This window comes from Alexandromys fortis, unplaced genomic scaffold, assembly GCF_014885135.2.
Source record: "Alexandromys fortis isolate MF-2015 unplaced genomic scaffold, M_Fortis_MF-2015_v1.1 scaffold_97, whole genome shotgun sequence".
NCBI lineage: Eukaryota > Metazoa > Chordata > Mammalia > Rodentia > Cricetidae > Alexandromys > Alexandromys fortis.
Genome location: NW_026067981.1, coordinates 1,062,872 through 1,078,978, shown reverse-complemented (window position 1 = coordinate 1,078,978; position 16,107 = coordinate 1,062,872). Strand labels below are relative to the sequence as shown.

At 44.4% G+C, this 16,107-nt stretch overlaps 1 protein-coding gene across 2 annotated transcripts in view; it reads left to right on the top strand.

Moving 5' to 3' along the window:
* The window catches only part of Mettl13 (methyltransferase 13, eEF1A N-terminus and K55), a 36,471-nt gene that overhangs the window by 10,108 nt on the left and 10,256 nt on the right, over nt 1-16,107 (top strand). The window contains exons 1-4 of one of the 2 annotated variants that reach the window (XM_050158292.1): nt 9,362-9,755; nt 11,612-12,371; nt 14,237-14,436; nt 15,597-15,792. In XM_050158292.1, coding sequence (XP_050014249.1) covers nt 9,603-9,755; nt 11,612-12,371; nt 14,237-14,436; nt 15,597-15,792 — 1,309 coding nt within the window. In that variant the 5' untranslated portion in view covers nt 9,362-9,602. Of the gene's footprint in view, nt 1-9,361; nt 9,756-11,611; nt 12,372-14,236; nt 14,437-15,596; nt 15,793-16,107 lie in introns of those variants that run through there. The other variant, XM_050158293.1, reaches the window with a different exon arrangement.

Sequence of the window (16,107 nt, the reverse complement as noted above, 5' to 3'; positions counted from 1 at the left end):
TTGAGACAAGGTCTCTCTGTAGCCCTGGCTGTCTCGGAGCTCCTCATACAGGTCAGGCTGGCCTCGAACTCACAGAGATTTGCCTGCCTCTTCTCCCCAAGTGTGCTGTCACTTCTGGTCCCTTTCTTGCTCTTTCCTCGTCTTTCCCTCTAAACTGTTAACTCTGTGAACCTCCACCTTTTGTCCTATGTACTTTTAAATCTGTCCTGGTGTTTGGAGGACACTAAGTGCTGAATTTACAATTGGCCTTCCTGCCTTAGCTATCCTGAGCTCCTCTCTCTTTACTTCTCAGTATTTGTTATGGTAGAATCTTCTTTTATGGTAGGATTTTCTTTATGTAATATGTACTCCTAATGGAAGAAAACTTGCTTTTCTGGATCAAGCCCATCAGACTTATTCTTTAAGATAATCATTATGACCACGTAATCCAGCATTCTCACTCCTAGGTGTGTATCTTAATAAAAAAAAATACAGCTTCATAAAAATGCTTGTGTGTCAATGTTCACAGCAGCATTGTTCATAATAGCTCAAAGTGGAAAAGTTAATACCCATCTTCTTCAGCCACAGAGTAGAATGGGATACTGATGATACATGCTACATCAAAGATGAGTCTTGGAAACATGCTAAGTGAAAGAAGACAAACACAAAAGACCACATGTTATGATTATATTTTTATGACATGCGCAGAGTATGTAAATCTATGGAGGCAAAGTAAATAGAGAAGATGGAGGGATGGCCAGGACTAAGGTAGGGAATTTCACCTTGAGGTTAATGAAATTGTTCCAGGACAGGTGGTGGTGATAAGAGCAAAGGAGCACAAACATACTAAAACCTACTGGTTATGTCTGTGTGTGTGTATAAAACACATATATACATATATATTTCAATTCTTAAAATATTTTAAATATTATAACCTTTAAACCACATGTCAGAGAAATGCAGATAAAGACACACTATTCAAGCCAGGTCAGGAGCTCACACCTGTAATCCTAGCATTCTTGAGGCTAGAGCAGGATTAATGTCACTTTGCAGTCCACTTGGGCTACATGAAGAGTTCTAGTCCAGCCAGGACTACAGAGTGAAACATTGTTAAAAACAAAACAACAAACAAAACAAAACCAAAAGACCCAGCTGATCAACCAAAACCGAACCAACTGAAAGATGCATTATTGGGAGATGTGGCTCATTAGGGTTTTGGCGCCATAAATTGAGATTCTTCTTCGGAAAAGAACGCTCTTGTACCGCAGCCACTTTATGGCAAGAAAGGAGTTTCTGTCTTGGAGAAAGATTACATTGGACTAAAGGGAATTTTGGGTTTGTTTGTTTGAGGATGCTGGATCAGAAATTTAAGATTAATATTTTGGGTGGAGCATTTCAGTGAATTTTATTTATTGAATTCTATTTTAAAATCCATTCCTTTGGTTGTGGAAAGTATTTTGTTATGGGCTGAGGACAGAGATCACCCCCTAAAATGCGACACTTGAGATGCTCATGGTTCAGAGTGCCGAGTGCTACAGTTTTGAAGAAAAATAAGTTGTTTTCAAGATGCCTTTTTTTCTTGCACAGGAACTGGATTATAAAAAAAAATTATGGAGAACACATTGTTACAGTGTACCATTGAATCTTCCCCAATATCTAAGCTGTACATAGAACCCAAAAGGAAGGCCTGTGAGCCCCTTCATGTAGGGCTTCCACACACCAGGTATAGATACTGACCTCAGGGCCATTCTCTACTCTCTCCATCTTTCCAGCTTTTCTAAAGTCACTGTTCCAGGCTTAAAAGAAAACAACTTGCCCATTTCCTATGAGCTTAACTCTCCCCATCAAAGTGAGTGGGAATTCTTCATTAGACCATACTTACGAGCAAAATTGTATAGCTACAGATTTGGTAGACAGAAGAAACTACTGAACAATGAGAATGCTGGGAGGTAAATGTAATACCTAAGGCAATTATGAGTGAACTCAATCAGACAAAGGTATAATTTTCTTCATTTATTTTCCAGCAATTAGAGTTTATTATCAATTATGTGTGTGTGGTAATTGGTGTGTCACCATCTCCCAGGAAGATGCTAATTAATCCTTAATAAGTCTGGCAAGTTCTTCTCATCAGAAAGGTCAGTTCTGCTAATGTAAATTTAATTTAGCAGCTCTGAATCACTTTACCATGAATCCAAACAGTTATATAAGAAAAGCTCTTGGCAAATTATGAGAGCTATCCAAACCGGAAACGGTACTACCGTTATTCCCATCCGAGGACCGCAGTTTTAGCTTGGGAATAACTTCTCAGGCCAACAGTATCCTCAAGAAAGTGTTGACACCCAGCAATAAAATGGCATGAAATCACTCTAGGTTGTTATGCCTGCCTTCCATTATTGCAAGACACAGGAGACCATTCATTTCTCAACTCAAGTGTAGAAAACAAGTCCACGAAATACTTTCCAGTATGAGACGAGCCACTCCCTGTATACCATGGAGAATTCTCTTTATCCCTTTTATGTTTTCAGACCTTGGACCAGTGCCTCCCACTGGTTGCAACTAAACATGAGAGGGCATGGACATTTGGGAAGACCAACTTTTACATCTGCCTCTGGGTTCCAATAGCACAGGGACTTTTCAATTCCTTTCAAGTATCGGTTCTATAAATGACTGTTTTTCTCCTGGTGCTTTCTACGGACTAGTTTCCCAGTTATCCTAAGGCCAACATGGGTACCATTTTGAATCCCTCAGTCTTTCATTTCCTCCCAGGAAGTCATGAAACTCTTCCGTCCCTCCAGAGAACATTTCTTGGATCATGTCTTCCCGACTACCGTGGTCCTGGTTCTCTGTAAGCCTCTTGTGGCCCGGTAGGTTCAAGTTAAAGGACTGAAGCAGAAAGCTAAAGCCTGCTTTTTAACTCATTTTCTAGTTTGACCCGATGCTGCTTTCTTCTCTCTGTAAACTTTTACCCCAAGCATACGCATTCTCCAGTTTATGTTTATGTATTGGTTTTTCATTGCCTCTGCAATAAATGACCAAAATAATAAGTACTGTGAACAATGTAAGCGTATTATCTTTCGGTCGCAAAGATCAGAAGCCTGACATGCATTTCTATGGACCACAAAAACATGTCAGCAGGGCTGTGTTCCTTCTCCCTGCCCTGTAGGAGAGATCTGCTTAGTCTCCCTTCCCAGCTTCCAGAGGCTGCCCGCTTTCCTTGGCTTCTGGATTCCTTCTTCCATTGTCAAAGACAGACGGACAGACCAATTCCTGTCATGCCACCAGCACACTGATTCACGCAGGTAATCTAGGCTAATCTCCTGGTTTTAATACAAGCTAATTAGCAACCTTAATTGTGTCCACAGCTGTCTTAGAGTTACGGTTGCTGTGGAGACACCATGACCACAGAAGCTCTTATAGAGGAAAACATTTAGTTGGGGTGGGTGGGGCTCACTTACAGTTGCAGAGGTTCAGTCTGTTATCATCAGCATGGCAGGGAGCATGGTGGCGTGCAGGCAGATGTGGTGCTAAAGTAATAGCTGAGAGCCCTGCATTTTGTAGGCAACAGGAAGTCAACTGAGACACTGGGTGGTATTCTGAGTATAGGAAACCTTAAAGCCTGCCCCAACAGTGACACACTTCTTCCAACAAGGCCATACCCACTCCAACAAAGCCACACCTCCTAAAAGTGCCATTCCGTATGAGATTATGGGGGTCAATTGCTTTCAAACTACCACAACAACCTTAACTCTTCTGTGCCAACTGATTCACAGATTCTGGGGCATTAGGATTTAGACGTATTTAGGGGAACATTATTCTGCCTGCCACACATTTTCTTCCATCCTTTATTAACCTCCCCCAAATAGTCAGAAGCACATTTAATTTCTTATTTCTTATTTCTTAGTTAATTGCCACACCAAGTAGTTTTGAATATTGCTAGCAAAATCTCATGTGCATATTATAACTGAGTAAGAATAACATGCAAATTATATACCCAGAGGTCTAGATTTCTATTTTTGTGAGTAAACTAAACAGTGTTGAATGAATTTATCTAAACTCAGATTTATTTCCTGTACTTCCGTGTTTCATCTGCTTGTATGTATATGTACAACATATGTGCTTGGTGCATATGAAGTCAGAAAAGGGCATCAGATCCCCTGGAACTGGAGTTATGGATGGTTTTGAGCTACCATATGGGTTGCTGGAAACTGACCCCGAGTTCTCTTTGAAAGGAGCTAGCTCTCTTAACCACTGAACCATGTCTCCAGCCTTTTACTCTTCATTTTAAATCATAGAGGTGATCAGTCTGGGAATACTAACACAACAAAGAATTTTAACATCTAACTTTAACGGGATTAATGATAACCCATGCTTATTAGTTATATATCATAGTTAAATCGTGCAAGAAGTGTTTCAGATCAGTAAAGACTAGTGAGAGAATCTGAGCTACAGAATATTCTAAAATATTCTAAAATTTATGATTGCATTTTAGCAAATCTCTACCATGTAAAACTGTTCTGGTTGTTATTGCTTTCTTTGGATTGAAGAAAGGAGGCCAGCACATATGACAATAGATAAGTCATACATTTTTGATATGAGACATACTGCAACAGTAATCACCCTTTGGGGGCAGTTTGTAAGAATCCAAAACTTAGATCTGAATAGACAGTACTTCTATTGCCTTTTCTGATGTCATGCTCTTGACAGAAAGAGTAGAGATAAGAAGAGTAGGAAAGAAACAGCCAGAATTCCTTGGAGGCCTCTAGAGTATCGGTTCTCAGACCGTGGGTCTGTTGAAATAAGAGCGGCGGGGCTGCGTCCCCAACACCCCGGCCGCTTGGCTAGCTCATGCCCGAAATAACAACACACAAACTGTATTCAGTTAAGTACTGCTTGGCCCATGAACTCTAGCCCTTACAGGCTAATTCTTGCACCTGGACTAGCCCATTTCTAATGATGTGTGTAAGCACCCCAAGGTGCGCTTACCGGGAAGAATCTAGCCTCCGTCCATCCTGGTGTCTCTGCTCCAGAGAGCAGAGCTGTTGGGTCTCTCCGGGAGCAGAGCAGAGTCTGACCTCACTTCCTCTTCTGCCCAGAATTCTATTCTGTTTACTCCTCCCACCAATGCTTTAACCTATGAGGCCAAGCAGTGTGTTTATTACTTAACCAATGAAATCAACAGATTGATATATGACACTCCCACATCAGTGGGTCAAAACTCCTTTGGGGGTTGCATATCAGATATCGTGCATATCAGATATATACATTATGATTCATAACAGCAATATTACAGTTATGAAGGAGCAATGAAATAATTTTACGGTTGGGGGTGACCACACCATGAGGAACTGTATTAAAGGGTTGCAGCATTGGGAAGTTGAGAACCACTGCTCCAGAGGGTGAACTGCCTCCTCCTCTATGTATGCATGCTCTTATTGAGACAAAATAAGGTAAGCAGCACGGACTGAAGCATAGTACAGATTCTTTCCTCCTTTCCCAGGGAAGCCTTCTCTGGCCTACCCTTGGGTTAGAAAAGAGGCCTCAAAGGTCTCTGCTGTAGGAATCTGTTTTATTTTTCCTGTAAAGCATCACTACTCCTACTGCAGATATTTTTGCAACCATTTAACGTCTTTCATACGACTGTCTTGCTTATCACTTATCTATAATTTGATCTGTGCTACTTTTCTGTAGATGATAGCTCTTATTAGACATTCCAAACACTTACTGAACTGACAAAGCCTTGCACTGGTGGATGCTGCTCAGCTTCGTTGGAGTTGTGTAGTTTTTCAAGCACAAGTGATGTCCTTGACTCCTAAAAAGGATTTCAAAAAGGCCCCACCCCTCCCTGATTGGGACCTTGTGTGATGTACTAGGAAAAGGTTTGGGTGGAGGGAACAACGCGAACGGAGGGAGTGAAGCAGGAGACAAATATTCCTTCATGTTACTTGTAGGGGATTTTAAAAAAATTAACCTTTGAAATTGCGGAGCTAAAAGTATCAGCAATGGTGAGGAGACATATCCCAGAACTGCCACCGATGACCTGACGAGTTCTGATCCTTAGGGACTTCCACTTAGGTAACACTGATTCTTGACTACTTTTCAGAAAAGAATTTCAAGACAAGTCAGAGTGAAGGAAAAGTGAATTTATCATGTATAAATGGTAGATATGTACAATTTAGATTGAAGCACTGGTTTTTAGAAAGAAATGCCCAGAATATACCCAAGTGTGGATGTGGCCTTCTTAAGAGAGTACCACTTAAGTGTGTTTACAAAGACTATATAATGTGACTTTATGGCTGTTCCATTTCTCAAAGGATATAATTTACAAGCAGTAACGATTAGGCAGAGCTGTAGAATTATGTACAGAACTATGAGCTAGTTTATTTTCCTTACCTTAAGGAATTTCTTATAAATGAATTTTTAGGGCAGCTTTATGCCACATGGTGTTTGCTTTAGAAAGGAGAGAGGAGTGCTGACGTGGCTAAACCAAGGTTTTAAATGACCTGGCCCTATGTAAGCATGTTGTTTTTCACATTCTTGTTTGATATATCTTTAGGAAAACTAGCATAATCTCACTAGTTAATTCTGGCCTTCATTTGTGTTAAGGTTTTTTGTTTCATTTTGTTTTGTGTGTGATTTTCAGCTAGAAAACAGGACCACATTCCAAAGGGAGGGGCTTTGGGGCTTCTTTTCCTCAAGTCCCCATAATTTGTTCCACCTTTCTATCCAGTCTTACACCATCTTCATTTTTCCTTATCACTTAATTAGAATTTGAAGCAGTGGTTTTCAAAGTGTGGTCTTGGAATGATAGCATTAGAAGGGGCATTCCTGGAAGGATCTGATACTAGCTCAGGGATGACATCTCCCTAGAGCATCATCTGGCAACTTCTTAGAAGCACAGATCTCTGGGTCTCACCACTGAACTAAAGGATCAAAACTTTGCTGGGGTGGTGATGGAGCAACTAACCAATCTATTGTTTTGAGAAGTCCCATGGGAGCCTTCACCCTTAATGACTAGTGTTCGTGATCCTGGAAGGTACTCTGCGTGCTACTAGAGAAAGGTAACCACCCACCCAGCTACAAACCCTACAATCTATGGCAGTGACTTGTCTCCAAGATATGCTAGTGCACAAAAGCTGTGGAAGAAATCAATTACTGTATGACTGGATTTAAGGCCCATTCCAAGAGATGAAATTCATGCCTGATACTGTTGGTGGCCATGAAGCATAGACTTGGATAGGTTATGGGTCTAAGGGAAAACCAAAACCTATTGCTCTGCTAAAGGAACATACTGATAAAATGACTTTTAAGAACATTCTGCTATAACCATAGATCAGTGCCTTGCTCAGTCACCGTCGGAGATGCTTCCTCCTGAAGTAGATGAGAACTGACACAGACCCACAACTAGACAATGTGCAGAGTCTGAGAGATTTTGGATACTGAGTCCTAAATGGAACAACCTCATCAAACTCTTCTCTTCACGGCTCAGGGAGCTATGCAGAAGAGAAGGCACATGGTTTAAGAGACACAGGGGACAGATGACTCCGAGAAAACTGTCTTCCGGACACGACAGGACTGATGCGCACGTGAGTTCACAGACAAAGGTAGCATGAACAGAGCCTGTACAGGTCCAAGCCATGTGGGAGCCCAGCCCTGAGTGGGGTAAGTGGACCTGATCAAGAAGTTATCTGCAGTTGATACCAGCTTGCAAAGGAAAAATCAATTTTCTCCAATGGCATCTAATTGGTTATATTAACCACACTAAGGTTAGGCCCCATGCCCAGCATAGATGGCCAACAAAACAAACTAAAGGGTATTTTTGTAGACTTTTTAAAAAATCTCATATTGCTTGGTTTGGACATTTTTTTTTGCCTTATAGGTCTTTTGCCTGTATATTATGGTTTTCAATTTTGTGTTTTGACGGGACGTTTGTGTGTGTATGTTTTTTCTGTTGTTGTTTTTTAATTTCTCTTTCTTTCTTTCTTTCTTTCTTTCTTTCTTTCTTTCTTTCTTTCTTATTCTGGGTATTATTGCCTGTTTGCTTGCTAAAGGGTGGGAGTATCATGGGGAAGATTTGGGAGGAGTTGGGGGAGGAGAAACCATGATCAGAATATATCAGATGAAAAAATTTTCAATTAAAGTCCAGTGGATGATTATGAAATGCTTGAAGATTACTTTAAACATTATGTCTACTCTAAGTGTTCAGCGTCTGAGCTAGTGCTGTGTGTAGACTGTGAACAAGAAATGCTGCAAGCTGTGTCCTCAAAGACTCACTGATTGCAGCTTCAATGTGAAGGAGTTGAAATGTGCCTCCTTAATAGCTATTTAGTGTCCTCTGTGCATGACTTCACACCTTTTGTGACCATTATGTAAAGCCTCTGGGAAGTAGGAACAGACATCTAGTTTGTCCTGCTTGGTTTTAAATATCTCACAATATACCCATCAAGATATTTGGAAGTGTGTTATTTTACTACTTTGTGTTGTTGCTATAAAAAGTCCATGAAACTGCCACCTCATGGGACTATGGTATTCGAGGAACCTATGGACCATGATCACCCATATTTGCATCCAGAATAAACCACCTCTCTTGCTCCTTTATCGTGAGAGCTGTTTCTTCCATCGTCTTTTCAAAACCGTCCTTCACCAGGAACCTCCTTGGAATATTTTCATAAAACGAGCATCTGGAAGGATGACATGCTTATCGGACACATAAAATATACCTTTACAGCTGACATCAGAAGGACAATTGAAGGAAGCCCCTAACAAAACGAATCTTCAGTTTGGCTACTGTGTTTTAAGGGGTGGGGAAAAGGGTTCAGGAGGCGCCTCTGTATTATCGGTTGCTAGTCTTTCCTCCTGAAATTTTACGTTGTTACAGTGTTGATAGCGAAGCCCTGTATTTTGGGGCAGAGAAAGTAGTCATTGCCTTCTGAGCTAACCAAGAACGGTGGCAAATAGATCCGGGAAGAGGAGATGCAGAAGGGAACAGCGCTGGGCTGTGCAGGACTGAGACGACAGAAAGGCACGTGCAACCCAAAGCTTACGTCCTCTTGAACAAGAGAGCCTCCTGCTCCTGATCCAGAACCATCTGCTAAACGAGCTCCTAAGGTTCGCACGCCCTCAGCCGGCGACGGAGCGCAGTCTCCCAGAGGCCTCTGTGGCTGCGCGCGCAGCCGCTCCCGGCTCCCGGCAGTAGGCCTCTTCCGCCCGGACTCTGGCAGGAAGTCCCGCCCACTCGAGTCGCCTTGGGTAAAGCGCACGGCGCCTACGAGCAACCAATGAAGTGCCAGAAATGAGACTCAATGGCCAATGAGGTGCCGGTCTGGTATGGGCGCCAGACCAATCCCGAGGCATCTTACCCGGATGTGGTTGCTTGGTTCTGAGAGCAGCAGCCCGAGTCTGGGGCTTGTTGCACGTGCGGCGCGGACTGAGGGTGCAGAGAAGGGGGCGGCGCGCGCGTGCGTGTGCCGCGTAGGGGTGTTCGGCTGGGTTTTGAGTGTGGAACGATTCGATGCCGTCTGTAGTGGCTGAGATTCCCGCGGCTGCTTCTCGGGGCTTCCTGGGTTGAGTCCCCTTCATGATCTGTCACCAGGAGTAGTCTCGGAGACGCACCTCGCCGTGGGAACATGAATCTTTTACCTAAAAGCTCCAAGGAGTTTGGCTCTGTTGACTATTGGGAGAAGTTCTTCCAACAGCGAGGGAAGAAATCTTTCGAATGGTATGGAACCTACCTGGAACTCTGTGAAGTGCTGCACAAATACATCAAGCCCAGGGAAAAGGTACGACGTGCTGCCAGGAATTCTTCTGTGGGGACTGAAGATGGCAGTCCTAACCTTAGGAGACAGGCAGGCGTGGGTATCCTGCTCGAATCCACAGTTCAGGACTCCGTGCAGCATTTTGGCCAAATGACAACTTTAAAATAGCCATTTAAACCTTTCAGTTAAAATCTGATCCTTGAGCCGGGCACGGTGGCGCCTGCCCTTAATCCTAGCAGAGGCAGGAGGATCTTGTGAGTTCAAGGCCAGCCTGGTCTACTAAGCAGAGAAACTTTTCTGTCTTCACCGTATTTGGAATGGTGACTTCGTCAGTAGTCTGAAGGGGTCTTGTGTCGCTGTGCCCAAGTGTGGCATACGCAGCACCGTCTGGCTTTGTTGATAGGTGTGTTTATTCAGTCATTGCTGGGTGCTTATCAGGTTTCAGACGTTGTGCCCGACACTCAAGCCACGGGAGCAGTGATATAAACTGCACACACTCTGACAGCTCAACGTTCCAAGTTTAGTGGTAGCCGTGGAAGAGGTGGGGTTGTATTGGCGGCAGGGAGGAAAACGTACCGTCTGGCATGTGCAGTTTTTTTATTCTTAGCAAATTCAGGGGCACTTGTTTTTACAGGTGAATGTTGAAGGTCACACATAGTAGGTTGTCAAATGGAGATTTAAAGTCAGATCTGTCTGACACCAGAGCTTAGTCACGTCTCACCGAAAGATGCTTTTCCCTGCAGAGATGGTGACACCAGAATTATGAAAGATGAACGGGAGATTAGGCTGCAGAGAGAGACAGTAACTTGGGCTTTTACGTTTGGCTTCAGAAAACTAGCTAAATATCCTGAGATGGAATCTGTGATGGGGGCAGATTTGGAAATCTCATAAACCGGAGTTTATTGTCCGGGGACACGGAAAGCATGAGCGCATGGAAATCGTTATGTCAGGCTCCATTTTTAACCGTAAATCGATATTGCAACTGGCATGTTTGGAAACTTCCTACAGACTTTAAAAAAAGATTTACTCATTTATTTGACGATGCATATGTGTGTTTGCCTGCATGAGTTTATATACATCATGTGAATACAGGAGCCGTGAAGGCCAGAAGGGGGCTATCCAAGTTCCCAGAACAGGCGCTGTGAGCTGGGCCATATGGGTGCAGAGAACTGAACTTGGGTCCTCAGTAACAACCTTAGGTGCTCTTACCTACTGAGTGTTCTTTCCAGCCACACATTCAGTTTTTTTTTAAAATTTATTTATTATGTATACAGTGTTTTGCCTGGGTGTATTCTTGCACACCAGAAGAGGGCACCAGATCTCATTGCAGGTGGTTGTGAGCCACCATGTGGTTGCTGGGAATTGAACTCAGGATCTTTGGAAGAGTAGTCAGTACTCTTAACCTCTGAGCCATCTCTCCAGCCCCACATTCAGTTTTGAATAGCACACACCACAAAACCTGTTCTCACATGACCTTTCTTGTAACAAACTACTGTTTTGATTAGTGAATTCCTCCCAGGTGTGTCTAGCTTTTGACATCGTAATGCAAGGTTCTCATTTCCAAGGCTCACACTTGAGAACCATGCAATCAAGTGGCACAGTGAAATAATTGCAAAAAACACACATTTTAAGAATACTTAGGATTTGTTTTGAACTGTAGTCATGGCTGCACTGGGCCCAGGGTTGCACATACCTGTATCGGTAGTTCCAAGATGGCATCTAGAGTTAGTTGTAGCCTTGCTTTCTCCTTACCGTGGTTGCTCTGTCTTTTGAGAATACAAAATAGGCAAGGTGAGAGACTTTCCCCTCTGAAGTGTCAAAGAGCTTGCCTTTGCCTTGGTCCCTTCTATTTTGTACATGATTTTTGTTTTTTTCTCTAGCTGCTTGTGATTGGCTGTGGCAACTCAGAGCTCAGTGAGCAACTGTATGATGTGGGCTATCAAGATATCGTGAATATTGACATCAGTGAGGTGGTCATCAAGCAGATGAAGGAGCGCAATGCCAGCCGACGCCCCCACATGAGCTTCTTGAAGATGGACATGACACAGATGGAGTTTCCTGACGCCACATTCCAGGTGGTGTTGGACAAGGGCACGCTGGATGCTGTCCTGACAGACGAGGAGGAGCAGACCTTGCAGCGGGTGGACAGGATGCTGGCTGAGGTTGGCCGGGTCCTGCAGGTGGGCGGTCGCTACCTCTGCATCTCCCTGGCGCAGGCTCACATCCTGAAGAAAGCAGTGGGTCACTTCTCTCGGGAGGGGTGGATGGTGAGGGTACACCAAGTGGCCAGCAGCCAGGACCAGGTGTCTGAAGCAGAGCCTCGGTTCTCCCTGCCTGTCTTTGCCTTCGTCATGACCAAGTTCAGGCCAGTCCCTGGCTCTGCCCTTCAGATCTTTGAGCTGTGTACTCAGGAGCAGGGCAAGCCTGTGCGGCTGGAGAGTGCCGATGGACTGGCTGAGGCCGTGCGGGAGCGGCAGCACTATGCTTGGCTGTGTAGTCAGCTGCGCCGCAAGGCTGGGCTGGGGAGTGTGTCTCTGGACTTGTGCAGTGGGGACACTGGGGAGCCACGCTACACCCTCCACGTGGTGGACAACCCCACTGTGAAACCATCGCGGGACAGTCATTTTGCCATTTTTATCAGTGAGTTGGGATTGCTCCACGTCTTTCCCTGGAAGGGCTGGCTTACAGGGCCGGGGCTGGGCTTGGGTCCTGGTGATTGGGTATGTCATGGCTGTTTTTATCTTAAGGTGGGATTAGCCAAGACATGATGAAAAGGGAGTAATAGCTCTCCAGCAGCCTTCTTAGACTTGAGTTTGCTCTTCTCATAGTCCAAAATAAAGGCTTGATGAAGTTTGAAAATGGAGGTGGTGGGCAGGACACAGTAAGTGTAAATTTAGACTCATTGCACATGTATAGAAATTTTAGTTACTCAGAGTTTGCATTGATGGAGGCGAGGCTGGGCTGGTTGGTGCCAGCTGTGAGATCTAGCTCGGGTTCTGTCTAGCCTGTGTATTGTGTCCAGAAGGAAAGCCACTGCAGACTTAACTAAAGGAGACAGTGCAAGGTAGCAGCTAGAGGAGTAAGTTCTGCAGCGGACTCTTTGGATTCCAGCTCCGGTTTAGGTACCTCCTGGTGAGAAGCCCCTGAAAATGTTACTTTTCCCGGGTGCTTTATTTTCCTCAGATAACTTGTAAGCAGAATGGAATGTAACCGTCTGTGTGGTTGGGAAGTGTAAGCTCTTAGGAATGATGCTTGCCACGTGACACATGAAGGTGCAGAAAGCAGGGAGGGTACCAGAAGGATGGAGGGATGAGAAGAGATGGAGAAGTGAGGAAACCGTGGGCATGTGCTGGAAATCTGGTTTCTCGAGAACCAAGCCATCTTTCCACGTATTTCAGAATCTTTACTAGCTACCTATGGGAATGAATGGTGGAGTGGCCAGGAGGATGGCGACGGGCCAGGCTGTCTGGGGCTGAGTCCGAGCTTTGCGTTCACTAGCCGTATGAACCTAGACAAACAGTTTAAGTTCTATGTTCTCTTTCCTCATTTGTGAAAATGGAAATAATGCCATGTTTACCTTGCGCCATTGTTTTTGTGAGAATTATATTATTTAAATTTTTTTTAAATTATTTATTTATTATGTATACAATATTCTGTCTGTGTGTGTCTGCAGGCCAGAAGAGGGCACCAAACCTCATTACAGATGGCTGTGAGCCACCATGTGGTTGCTGGGAATTGAACTCAGGACCTTTGGAAGAGCAGGCAATGCTCTTAACCACTGAGCCATCTCTTCAGCCCCCCTTTTTTTTTTCATATATATATTTTTTGACTTCCATTTTATTTATTTATTTATTTTTAAGATTTATTTATTACGTATACAACATTCTGCCTCCATGTATACCTGCACGCCAGAAGAGGGCGCCGAATCTCATTACAGATGGTTGTGAGCCACCATATGGTTGCTGGGAATTGAACTCTGGACCTTTGGAAGAACAGCCAGTGCTCTTAACCGCCGAGCCATCTCTCCAGCCCTTAAATTTTTTTAAATTATTTATTTTATGCTTGAGTGCTATCTGCATGTACATCTTTATGCCAGAAGAGGGCATCACATCCCACTAGAGATGGTTGTGAGCCACAATGTAGTTGCTGGGAATTGAACTCAGTAGCTCTGGAAGATCAGCCAGTACTCTTAACCACTAAACCCTCTCTCCAGCCCCTGTTATTTGTGTTTTAAACAGCTTAGAATCAGGCCTGCATGTCTAAAACAGCATTTTCTTTCTATCTTCCAGTCTCCCCCAACCCCCAAGACTTGTGTCGTGTATCACCCTTAGTCTTGCTTCAGGTTTGATGGGCTGCTCTGCTTTTGGGAATTGATAATGTCTCAGTGGAGTCACAGGAAGGAAGCTGTTCAGAGCAGTGACTGGCTTTGCCATGTGGACCATATTGGTTGTGGACCTTGAACATTTGCCCCTGTGGCTCCCTGTAACCAATTTTGTCTATTCCAGTACCCCAGGGCCGAGAGACCGAGTGGCTCTTTGGCATGGACGAGGGCCGGAAGCAGCTGGCAGCCAGCGCAGGCTTCAGGAGGTTGGTCACAGTGGCTCTTCATCGCGGCCAGCGGTATGATGGCATGGAAAGCATTCAAGCAGAGCTATCAACCAGAGTCATGGAGCTGGCCCCGGCCGGGATGCCTCCCCAGCAGCAGGTACCAGACTTTGGCAGCAGCTCTTGCTGGTTCCTGGAGTTCCATCAGCAGCTAGGAAGGCAAAAAGAGCCCTCCAAAGGCCAGGATCAGGGAGGAAAACACATGAGAACAAAGTATAATGTCTAATGCATGAGAGAGGCCATGAAGAAACTCATTACTTTGTATGCTAACTTTAAAAAATTGATTAAGGGACTGGAGAGATTGCTCTGTGGTCAAAGAGCACTGGCTGCTCCTCCAGGGGACCCAGGTTCGGTTCCCAGCAACCACATGGCAGCTCACACCTGTCTGTAGCTATAGTTCTAGGAGATCCTACACCCTCAAACAGACATACATGTAGGCAACACCACAATGCGTATAAAATAATAATTTAAAATTATATTTTAAAAAAATTGAAGAAGAAAGTTAGGACTAAAATCTGACCATAGTTTTGGAGAGCCATAGTCAGGTGAGAGTTAAAGTTCCCAGCCGAGAGAGAGAGAGAGAGAGAGAGAGGGGGGGGGGGGGGAATCCATCTAGGGGCTGAGGTTGTAGATCAGTGTTGTGCCTGTTGTGCAAAAGGCCCTGGGTTTAATTCTTGAAACACACACACACACACACACACACAAAGAGCAAAGAAAGCCATACTACTATAGCATCTGTGTCTGGGTTGGAGGCCTATGTTTTTTTTTTTGTTGTTGTTGTTTTTCTTCACATTCTTAAAAAAAGATTTATGTATGTGTTTTTTTTTTCCCTCTGTGTGTGTGTCTGCACACCAGAAAAGAACATCCAGTCTCATAAGAGTACCATTATAGAGTTTCTCTTTATTTTTATCGTATGTGCATTGGTGTTTGGCCTGCATGTGTGCCTGTGTGAGGGTGTCCGATACTCTAGAACTGGAGTAGCAGACAGTTGTAAGCTGTTGTGTGGGCGCTATGAATTGAACCTGGGTCCTCTGGAAGAGGAGCCAGTGCTCTTAACTGCTGAGCCAGCTCTCCAGCTCCTCATTGAGTTTCTAAAGTGGGTCTGGTCTCTAAAGGCCCAGGAGAGCACTGGTTTAGAGAGGAGCTGTTGTTGTCCTTGGCGTGGGGCAAGTTCTCACGCTCAACCAAAAGTGCGGTGTGTAGTGTCATACACTTCTTAACTGAGATGATGTTTTTGCCTCAATCTGTCTGCTCCTACAGGTTCCCTTCCTGTCTGTGGGTGGGGACATTGGAGTCCGGACTGTTCAGCACCAAGACCACAGTGCCCTGAGTGGTGACTATGTTATTGAGGATGTGCAAGGGGAAGATAGGTGGTACTTTCGGCGGCTCATCTTCCTCAGCAACAGGAACGTGGTGCAGTCGGAAGCCAGACTGCTGAAGGAGGTGTCTCACCGAGGTGAGGCATCACAGATGTGGTTGTGGGACTGGGTCTGGATAGACTCAATTGGTCCTTAAAAAGAACTAAGTAAAAGCTTGGCCAAGATGGAGGACAGAGCTAGATCTTTGTAGTGGGAAGTGCGGGGCTCTTGGGTTCTCCCTTCCCACCATCTGGGCAGGGTCCTAGTGGAGATAAGCGAACAGAAGTGTTTGTTCCTGGCTTGAACAAAGCCTATCTCTGCATGATAAGGAGTAAGGGTAGTGAAGCTGAATAAGCTTGATAATGGCTTTAGAGCCTCAGTTTAAAGGGAAGCTGTTTTATCAGCTGATATAT